The following is a 10300-nucleotide window of genomic DNA, read 5'->3' as shown; positions in this document are numbered from 1 at the left end:
TGAAGGACCACTCTTCACGGTGGACCCACGAGACATCAGGCAAGGCAGGGTTGCTCCCTAACCTCACCCCAAATTTCCAGTCATGGTGTTCCTGGGTTTGACGCCATCTCAGGAATGAAATTGTTTATACTCATATGCGCTGTTAGAAAAATTCCTAAAACAACAATTCTTAACATATTGATTCCATTCTATCATTACCTGAATACTTTCCCAGTTAATAATATGTTGAGGGTCATATACATATCTTTTTAATAAGGATACATGAAAGACATTGTGGGCTTAGATGTGGCCCGAAAGTCCTAGCTTGTATGCCATGGGCCCAATCCGTTCTAAAATCTGAAAAGGTCCACAGTACCATGGTGCCAACTTCACACAACCTTTCCATTGTAAGGTGCTTTTCTAGGGTTTAACCTTCAAATACACGTGATCCCCCAGTTGGAATTCTTTATGAGTCCTCTTCTTATCTGCGTACACCTTTTGCCTATCCTGCACCGCCTTTAAGTTCTGGCGAACCTTCTTAATGGTGGCCTCCATTTCCACTAACATATCAGGGCCCAATGCTAATTTATTATCCGGACTATTCCAGTCCGTGGGTACTCGACACTTTCTTCCATATAGTACTTCGAAAGGGCTCATACCCAATGATTCGTGATGTCCATTATTGTAGGCGAATTCTACCAAGTGGAGGTAATCCTCCCACTTCTGCGGTTGTTGCATTACAAACATTCTCAACATGTCTTCCAAGACTTGATTCACTCACTCTGTCTAACCATCTATCTGGGGATGGTAGGTAGTGCTGAAATGGATTTGGGTACCCAACCCTGCAAAGAGAGTTTTCCAGAAAGCGGATGTAAATTTTACATCTCTGTCGGAGATCACCACTCGGGGTATCTCGTGTAGTCGGAAGATTTCTCTCATAAATATGTCTGCAATCTCCACCGTTTTATAGGTGGATTTTACAGGAATGAAATGAGTGGTCTTGCTCAGCTTGTCCACCACAACCATGATTGAGTCATGTTTCTTTTTAGTACGAGGTAATCCAGTGATAAAATCTAAAGTGATTGTCTCCCATTTCCATTCTGGAATGGGTAATGGTTGCAACAGACCCGCAGGATGTTGATGTTCCGCCTTCACCAATTGGCACTCTAAGCATTTGGATAAATATTCAGCCACATATTTTCTTAAGCCTGGCCAGAAATAACTTTTCTTGATAGCTGAAAATAGTTTCTGGTATCCTAGGTGGGCGGCGTAAGGCTTCCTATGAAACTCATCTAATAACATCTGCTTCACAGAGTTTTGGTTAGGAATATAAATTCTATTTCTGAATGTTAACAATTTGTCGGGGTTAATTGCATACTCACACTGTTCCCCTTTTGCCTGAGCTTCCGAAGCTTGCTGCCATAGGAATGCATATTCTGGATCTTTGAGGGATGCCTCTCGGATAACCTCTGGTAGGTTAGATTGTGCTTGACTGAAATGTACTTCATAGATGCAATGTATTTTTCTGCTTAAAGAATATGCTACCCGATTTTCTTTTCCTTTGAGGTGCTTCATGTCAAAGTCAAATTCACTCAAGAATGTGGTCCATCTGGCCTACTGCGCATTTAAACTAGACTGATTAAAGAAATTGGTCAGACTGTTGTGGTCAGTTAATAACAGAAATTTCTTCCCTAGAAGGTAGTGTTGCCACATTTTTAATGCATGCACTACCGCGGTCAACTCCAAATCGTAAGCAGAGTAGCGTTGTTCATAATCCTTCAGTTTGCGTGACTCATAGGTAATGACCTTTCCTTCCTGAGTACACCCTCTTTACTTGCATCTGTGCATACTACAAAGGATTTTTCTAGATCTGCTACTTTCAGCACTGGAGCGGTTGTAAGCAGTTGTTTTAGCTGCTCAAAACTTTGCTGGCATTCCGCTGTCCAGTGGAAAGCACGCCCCTTTTTCTGAAGTGAAGTCATCGGAAAGGCTATTTTTGAAAAGCCTTTAATAAATCGGTGGTAATACCCTGCCAAGCCCAAGAAGGATCTTATGTCAGCAACGTTTTTCGGTGTGGTCCATTCCATAATAGTTTTGATCTTCTCTGGATCCACCGCTATTCCTTCTACTGATATAACATGGCCTAGGTACTGGATTTGATTTTTATAAAAATCGCACTTGCTAAAATTTGCGTATAGCTGGTTATCTCACAAAATCTGCAATATTGTTCTCAAGTTCTGCTCATGTTCCTCTTGATTTTTTGAATAGATTAGTATATCGTCAATAAAAATCAGTACAAATTTATCTAGAAATGGTTGGAAAATGTTGTGCATTAGGCTCATGAAAGTGGCTGGAGCATTGGTAAGGCCGAAAGGCAGTACCACGAACTCGTAATGTCCATAACGAGTTCGGAATGCAGTTTTGCAGATATCTTCATCCTTTATTCTGATCTGGTGGTAACCAGACCTTAAATTGATTTTCAAGAACACGCTAGCTCCTTGCACTTGATCAAATAAATCATCGATACGAGGTAAATGGTACTTATTCTTGATGGTCAGCTTATTTAGCTGACGATAATCAATGCACAATCTTAAGGTTCCATCCTTTTTTCATACAAATAACGCTTCGGCTCCCTAAGGGGACACACTAGGGCGAATGTACCCTTTATCTAATAGCTCCTGAAGTTGCATTTTAAGTTCTGTTAACTCAGGAATGCTCATACGGTAGGGGGATTTCGAAACAGGGGTTGCTCCAGGCACTAGCTTAATGGTAAAGTTGATATCTCGTATTGGCGGCAAACCAGGGATGGATTTAGGGAATACGTGTATGAAATCCTGAATTACAAGAATATTCTCTAAGGAGGTCATCTTATTTTTGTCATTGTTGTACCCTACCTGGACAACATAGATCTGACAGCCTTTCCTTATGCATCTTTCGAGCTGGTTAGCCGTAATAGGGCGTAATTTGATTTTTTTTTTTTTATTCCTTGAATTTATTTTCGCTGTCCTGACTCAGTAAGATAACTTACAGATTTTTCTTTGCAATCCACCAGGGACCAGCGACCTTCCAACCAGTCCATCCCTATTAATACATCATACGAACCTAGGGGAAGGATATTCAGATCAACCTGGATGGGTTGTCCTGAAACTGTTATAGGGCAGTTTTATGTTTTTGCAGACACCTTCCTTTTTGTTCCGGTGGCTAGTTGAACTAGCCAAGACTTCTTAAATTTACTGCTTTGCAGCTGACATTTTTCTACCACTTTAGGACTAATGTAGCTTAGGCTAGCATCGAGATCAAATAAAACATAAATAGGTTGATCAACAATCATACCTTCACATTTGATCATGGTGGGCTGGTATTCCGCCTGATGATCATCCAAGGCAGCATTAATTCTGGGCATGCTCCTTGCGATATCTCCTACTGTAGAGGCTTCTTGCATGTTCGAAAGTTGTTCAGTTCGAGCTTTGTGCGGGTAGTTTTTGTAATAATGCGCTTCCCCACATCCCCAACATTGCAGTGGTGGCTTTGGTGGTTGTTCAGTAGCATTTCTGCTAACTCCTTCAGGTTGTCTATTCTCGGTGTATGTCTGAGCTCTGGGTAAATTTCTTGCAAATTTTCCGAAAGTCCTTTGCTGATTATTTCTGCCATTTATGACTTTTTGTTGCTGTTGGACACCTAATCCTAAATGGGTTAGTGTGGAAGCCGAATAGACCAAAGCAGTCCAAGAGACCTTGGGATCTGAAACCCAAGAGTCACATATTGTACTATAAATGTATATCTCATGTTAATAAAAAATGTATTGCATGTTTTATCTTTCATATCTCTCTTGCTGTCCATGTGTGTTTAACATGGTATCAGGGCAGGCGCATTCCTGCCCTGCATAAGTAATTTGAGCCATTTGTTTTTGGCCTTTCTGTGCAGTTTATTTATGCCATGTAATTCATGAATATTTTCTCATGAATATTTATTCAGCTAAATTTTAGCTGCACCCTGTTAATACCACTACTGGCTACCTAACGCCCCTGACAACCTAAAACATCGAAGCTGAGCGCATCAGACTGCGTGCATTGCTGCGAGAATGGCATGATTGAGTGTGAAATGTCGAAATTTTTATGACTTGAGCTGTTTGGTTAACGCCCGACCTATACCGCCTCCTCAGCCTATATATGATTGAACGTTACCTGAGCACTCCTGCACGTCCAACGTTTCCATTATGAAATTCTGTATTAGTTGAACGTTACTTGAGCACTCCGACACGTCCTGGTTTGTTAGATAAATGTTACCTGACCTCTATCTGCCATCCCTACGCTCTCTGTCTGATATTCCTCTGACATGGTATCTCTGCGCTCTCTGACTGCCTGGTTTGAATGCCTGAACTGCTCCTGTTGAATGCGTTATGGTTCGATATTGAATGGTATGCGTAACGCTGTCCAGTGGAATCATCGTTTGGTTCATTGAATGGTTTATTGAACGTTGAATGGAATATGAACTGTTGTGCGCTTATTGAAATGTTATACGCTGTGGAATATCAACAGTTTTATTGAATGCTTTGGTATATGCGTTGCACCTGAATGGTATATAATTCGCATGCTACATAAACCAGTGAGTAATAAACCTTCTGTAATTTTTCCCCGGAGGGCGTTTGATTCCTGAACCGGACCTTCTGGAGACAGTATAGAAGAACGTTTGTTATGTGGAGACGGGGCCATTCAGTTATTTGACAGAATCGATGTGGTGCGAACCTTTCTTAGTGCCGTGTACAATGTGCACAAGATTTGTTGTTTCGTGGTTGAAGATCTAGCGCATATGGTATCTCTGGAAGCCTGACAATGGGCGGGTGATTCAGTTTGGACCTAAGCTCTGTTGGAGCTCCTCGACGAGCTGTTCTTCTAAAAATGAAGTGATTTCGGGTCTGTTGAGGATATCTGGATTAAAGGCTCACAACATTGTTCTTAGGCCACAGAACCCAGAGGCCATCGGACCGCAAGCTATGTTTCTCAAGTACGTGACTGCTCAGGGAATATCCATGGATCGTGAGGTGTATCCCCGTCCCACAGGAGGTGGATCACACAACGCATTTCTTTAGCGAGAAAGATGGTGTGGGCTTTGTGATCGAGGAGTAATATGGTTCATTAATGCGTACCACAATTTGATCTGCTGAGTTATCATTATACATAAGAATTATTCCAGACATTATTCGATGTTGTTGTACATCTGAAATCAGTTTGTGCAGTGTTCAATCCCCAGAAATCACATATTGTTAAGTTGGAAGAACTTGAATCTTTTTTGGGTATCCCGAATATTTTGTTTTCGTAATTAAAAGGACTTCAATCTCTGATCAAGTATTTACATTGTCAGAGCCCTTAGGGTCTGATTTTGGTACTGTAAAGGTCCATGAAATTGTTAAGAATTTAGACTGTAATTGTGATTGGTCTTCAAATGTGATTTCGGTACCCAGAAAGGCCTTCAATCCGCGATCAATGTGCATCATCACTGCTGGCTATCCTCAAATGTTGATGCGGGCATTTACAAGGCTTTTAATATTTGGTTAATCATGTTCAATAATCCCGGGGCTGGAGCTTAAAATTTGCTTTAATTATTCCGAAAGCCTTGAATCTGGTCAAGCCAGGAGAATATTGCTTCATGATAGCCCTCATTACTCTTGGTTTGATAGTCAGTTTTACGACACTTGTTTTTTGACAAGTTACTCGCTCTCTGATATGGCACAATCATAGTATATCGTTGTTGCAGCAGTTTAATGGATGGTTCAGTTATATTTTTGAAACATAAAGCCAAGGCCTATCAATGCAGTTGTGAGATTGCGGAGAGCCTCTGAGAGATTCGTCGTTGCTGCATTTTTAATAATTTGTATCTTCTGAAAGACGACTAAGAAGTTCCCCAGTTCGTGTGACATCAAAGAATGCGATCTCTTGGTTAATAAGATGTCGAAATAAATCTTTTCTCAGTCGAGCAACAACACACTCACTTGATGATGCAAACCACCATCCACGTAGTGCAGCAGCAAATGAACCAATTAAGATTATAAGAAGAATTTCCACAAGAGTGTTTTTGATGGTATTAAAAGCATCTGCTTTCTCTTCTTCCGTTCTCAAATCTCTGCTGACAATATCAATAATCTTGCCGCCATATTTTGGAACTAAAATATTTGTTGTGGATGCAATGAAAAGTGCCACAGTTGCAATAGTCTGCTCATTAAGCCACCAGCGCCTGCCCTGCGTTTTTCTTTAATCTGCAGGATTTTCTTTGTGTAGCTTGAAGATATTTAGCAGTTGATAGTTTTGCAGCAGTCGAGGGATTTCTTCAAAATATTAGAGGATTTGGGTAACTGTTGGCTAAATATAGAAGGACTCGGTGATATTTGTATAATTTTCATAGTGTTAAGATATCTCTGGTTGGTTTTTTCTCGTTAAGCTACAGGGCTTTCTTGTGTAACTTGAAGATATTTAGTAGCTGACATTTTTTCTGTGGGATTTTGGAGGTTTTTTTAAGGTGTAGAAAAATGGCTAAGCTTGAAAGAATATTAGAGCTATTGAGAACTCTAATCGTATCCACTGCTGACAGCACAATCATAATCAATAAAGACATTATTGTTGACATTCAAAAATGTATACAAAATGCACAAGAAAAGATTGATTTTTTGCAGCTTGAATCACAGCTACAGCAAGAAGAGCTACATCAAAATAGACATTATTCTGAACCTGTTTTTGCTCAGAACATTGATACAACCACCCATCAGCACCAAGTCAATAATGTTACTGTTCATTCAAATAAAGCAGTAGTTGTACAACGGAGAGATGGCCATCGCTGAGAGTTCTTTCTGCGCAGGAAACGAAACCCTCGTCACTGCGGTCGTCGGAGGCGGCATGGGAGGGAAGGACGCAGCCCCTGCTCCTCACAGGATCGATACTAAGAGCACGGTGCTGGAACGCTGTGACCCCCCTCAAGATATCGGAACTGTATTGATCATGTGGCCCAACGCCTGGGAAGTACCGGATGTTCTCGACGCAGCAGTCACCCTTCGTCCATATCACCTACTGTTTGATGGGCAAAATATAACCGATCTGACGGAGAAGCCAGTAAAGCCGTTCGAGGCCAGAGATCTGCAGACATTATTTGTCTTTGGGCCTAGAACCCAACTCGGGGGCGGAAAATCGTTAGAGATTGGCCTGATTTTCACAGGATCCGCCAGTCTGATGAGCGTCAGGCGTATCCCTCCTCAGTCGCTTCCTGCATGCAAAGACAAGGGACTGCATGAGGCAGATCTGCCTCTTCACACAAATGCATGGCCCCAACCCTGCAGATCCAGGCCGGATCTATCTGATATGAGCAAGTTTCAAGATTCCCAAGAACCCAGGCAGCAGATCGGAGGATATACGCATCGATTCAACAGAGGGATCGCAGACCGCGACATGCAAATGGAAGATCGTCCCAATAAGAGCCCAGATCTGGAAGACTGCTTACAGCCAGATCCCAAGGCAATCAGCAACGACACCGGCTCAGGGTTAGGAACTCAGCTAAAATGCAGACATCAGGTAAAAAAAGCTTGATTTCAGATTTTCATTAAAACCCCAGATAAGCAATCCTCTTTAGTATGGGTACATGCAGAAAGTATTGTTCTGCAGCTGAAGCAGCAAATTTGGGCACTGACTGGATATCCTGGTCAGATCCAACATTTAGTAAATGGCAGAAGGTCTCTCCAGGACAACAGAACTCTGGCAAGCTATGAGATTAGCCCTGGAGAAACCATCTTTTTGAACCTCAGACTGAGAGGAGGGGCCCTTCCTCAGGGCCAGCCTAGCAGCTCAGGAGGAGACAAAGGGAAAAAGACAGCTCCTCAGCATCAACCCAAGGGAGGTCCCTCCTACAAAAACATCCTTCAAGGTAGCAGAGATTCAGGACCCCCTCCAGATCAAGGCGGATATACACCTAGGCCATACATAGTAAACCAGCTAGGGCAAACTCCAGCTCTTAACTTTGATTCCATAGGGCTGGATGACTATGTTAAGTCATATGAATCGCAGGCCCTAATATGCCGATTCAACAGTTTTTGGCCAACACCAACGAATCTATTTCACTGGATCTTCACCAATTGGACCATGGAATGCGATATACACTTATGTTCCAAAGGGTTCTTCATAGTCAGATTTGCATCCAGGGAAGCCAGAGATACAATCATCAATGTTGGGCCTTGGTTCTGGGGAACGGCGGGGCTGTTCATGACCCCATGGTTTACAGACTTCGATCCAAACAAAATGACAGTCTCCAAAGTGCCGGTCTGGGTTCGTCTATATAACCTTCCCCTACACTTCTGGAGTGAACGAGTCTTGGAAGGAATCGGGAACAGCATAGGGAAATACATCAAAACAGATATGGAAAGGATTGATGAAAGGATTTTCACTTTCGCACGAATTTGTGTGGAAGTGGATCTAAGTAAAGGGCTGCCTGACAACATAAGGCTGATCTATAAACAACAAAACTGGTTGCAAGCACTAGACTATGAAAATACTGCTTTCAGGTGCAGGCTCTGCAGACAAACAGGACACTTGCAAAGCACATGTCCAGAAGCCAAAAAAGTAAACAACAAAAGAAAGAAGAAAGGAAAGCAGAAGAAAGGATGGTTCTTTTCCCCTCCGGTCTCAGAAGATGAAGAATCAGAAGCTGAAGAGGAAGATACCACCACAGAGAAAGCTGAGGTTTCCCAAGAAACGGGGAATCAGAAGGAAACCACATCAGACACCAAGGTCTCACAGCTTCACCCAAATCAGGCAGAGAAGACAAATGATGACCAGAACATGGGAGGGATAAAGCGGCACCACCAATCAGACACATCAGATTCAGACAAGGAATTAGGCTCGCAGAAAGCAGAAACACAGTTAGTCATAGCCTCGATCGAGCCCACTCAAGGAGAGTGGCGCAAGGTCGAAAAGAAAAAAGGAAGAAAAACCTGAAGCGTGAGTCTTACTCACATATGTAATTCAGTTTTTCTTGCCTTCACTCCTCTTCCCTCTCTCTTTCTCTCTTCTTTTCTCATCATTTTTGCACGTTAGTCATGTAACGTTGCGAAGGGTGCCAAGGCACTCGAGCCCATGGGGCAGCTTATGGAAATGCATCATGCATCTGCAATTGTAACTTTTCATTTTTTAAATAAAAGGTTACAGATTTTTCCTCTGGAAAAAAAAAGCAGTAGTTGTACATGCAGATGCAGAAACTCAGTCTGCACTTCCCAAGCCCATCATCAGACCTTGGGAACAGCTTGTCCACAACAAGCACAAAACTGGTCTTGGATATGACAAGGACTTGTCCTTTCATATTCCAGACTATGCCAAGCCTATTCAGTTTCAGAGTGCTGGATTCATTCATGACAGTTCACCTGCTCCTCATGACAGTTCACCTTCAACTGTTCCAGATTCTGCCCCTCTTCCACAACAACAACAACAACAACAGATCGTGAAATGCCAACACTGTGACCGAGTTGGCCATTTGAAAGATCACTGTTTTGATCTTCAACCATGTAAGCACTGTCATAAAACCAATCATTCTTCACACAGATGCTTCAGAAACAAACGTCCTGCAAGAACAAAGATTCATCTTGGATGGATCGCTTCTTGGCAATGAGCATCAACAGCCAAGAAGATATTCCAAACACATGTCAGAACTTGTTCTAGAGTATTGAACAGTCTTGCAGTTGAGTTTTCTCCATCATCTCACCTTGTATCTGACAGGGGGGGAAATGATGGTCATCTACAAGCTTCAAAGCCACATCAAGCAAGCCTGAGCCACAACCTGCCACACCAGTTTCAGAGTTGTAGCCAGAGACAAAGATGCTTGAACATGCCTTCAGTTGGCAATCTGGGACACTTCCTCTAGCAGAAGACTTCAGCTTCTTGCCAGTATTGGAAGAATTCTAGGAACAAAATTGAGAACACTTCCTCTAGCAGAAGACTCCAGCTTCTTGCCAGTTTTGGAAGAGTTCCAGGAATTGCATTAAGCATTCTAGAGTTGTTGGTCATCCTTAAACCATCACAGGTTGAGACTTCCCTTTTCAGGTTGAAGTTTTACCTTTTATGCGGGGTGAGACCTCCCTTTTATGGTTGAAGGTTTCCCTCTTTAAAACAATAGGATCACTTCCTCTAGCAGAAAACTTCAGTTTCTTGCTAGTTTTGGAAGAGTTCCGGGAACTGCACTAAGCGTTCCAGTGTTGGTGGTCATCCTTAAACCACTGCCCTTTATACCAACATTTCATAGAGCACATTCAACCTAGTGCTGCCATGCATTTTTTGCACATTTTGTATTACAG

At 42.3% G+C, this 10300-nt stretch overlaps 1 protein-coding gene across 1 annotated transcript; it reads right to left on the bottom strand.

The window, feature by feature from the left end:
• Nucleotides 1–399: 399 nt before the first annotated feature.
• On the bottom strand, nt 400–4691 carry LOC149182461 (uncharacterized). Its single transcript, XM_089414563.1, has 7 exons — nt 4500–4691; nt 4266–4364; nt 4164–4173; nt 3313–3663; nt 1786–2008; nt 862–1471; nt 400–702 (listed from the first exon to the last, which is right to left on the bottom strand). Exons 1-7 carry the CDS (start codon nt 4689–4691, stop codon nt 400–402), a joined length of 1788 nt encoding a protein of 595 aa, XP_089270689.1.
• Nucleotides 4692–10300: the final 5609 nt, after the last annotated feature.

This window comes from Pinus tabuliformis, chromosome 3_2 (genome assembly GCF_031772625.1).
Source record: "Pinus tabuliformis cultivar Carrire ecotype Pingquan chromosome 3_2, CPIR1, whole genome shotgun sequence".
Taxonomy (NCBI): Eukaryota; Viridiplantae; Streptophyta; class Pinopsida; order Pinales; family Pinaceae; genus Pinus; species Pinus tabuliformis.
The sequence above is the reverse complement of the archived record's forward strand: the minus strand, read 5'-3'. Positions and strand labels throughout refer to the sequence as shown.

Coding starts and splice junctions, on each gene's coding strand:
- LOC149182461 (XM_089414563.1), bottom strand. CDS start 4,691: ATGGCCCCGTCTCCACATAACAAACGTTCTTCTATACTGTCTCCAGAA. Junction 4,365..4,499: donor AACTGTTGATATTCCACAGC/GTATAACATTTC, acceptor CGCATTCAACAG/GAGCAGTTCAGGCATTCAAA. Junction 703..861: donor TGGTGATCTCCGACAGAGAT/GTAAAATTTACA, acceptor CAACAACCGCAG/AAGTGGGAGGATTACCTCCA.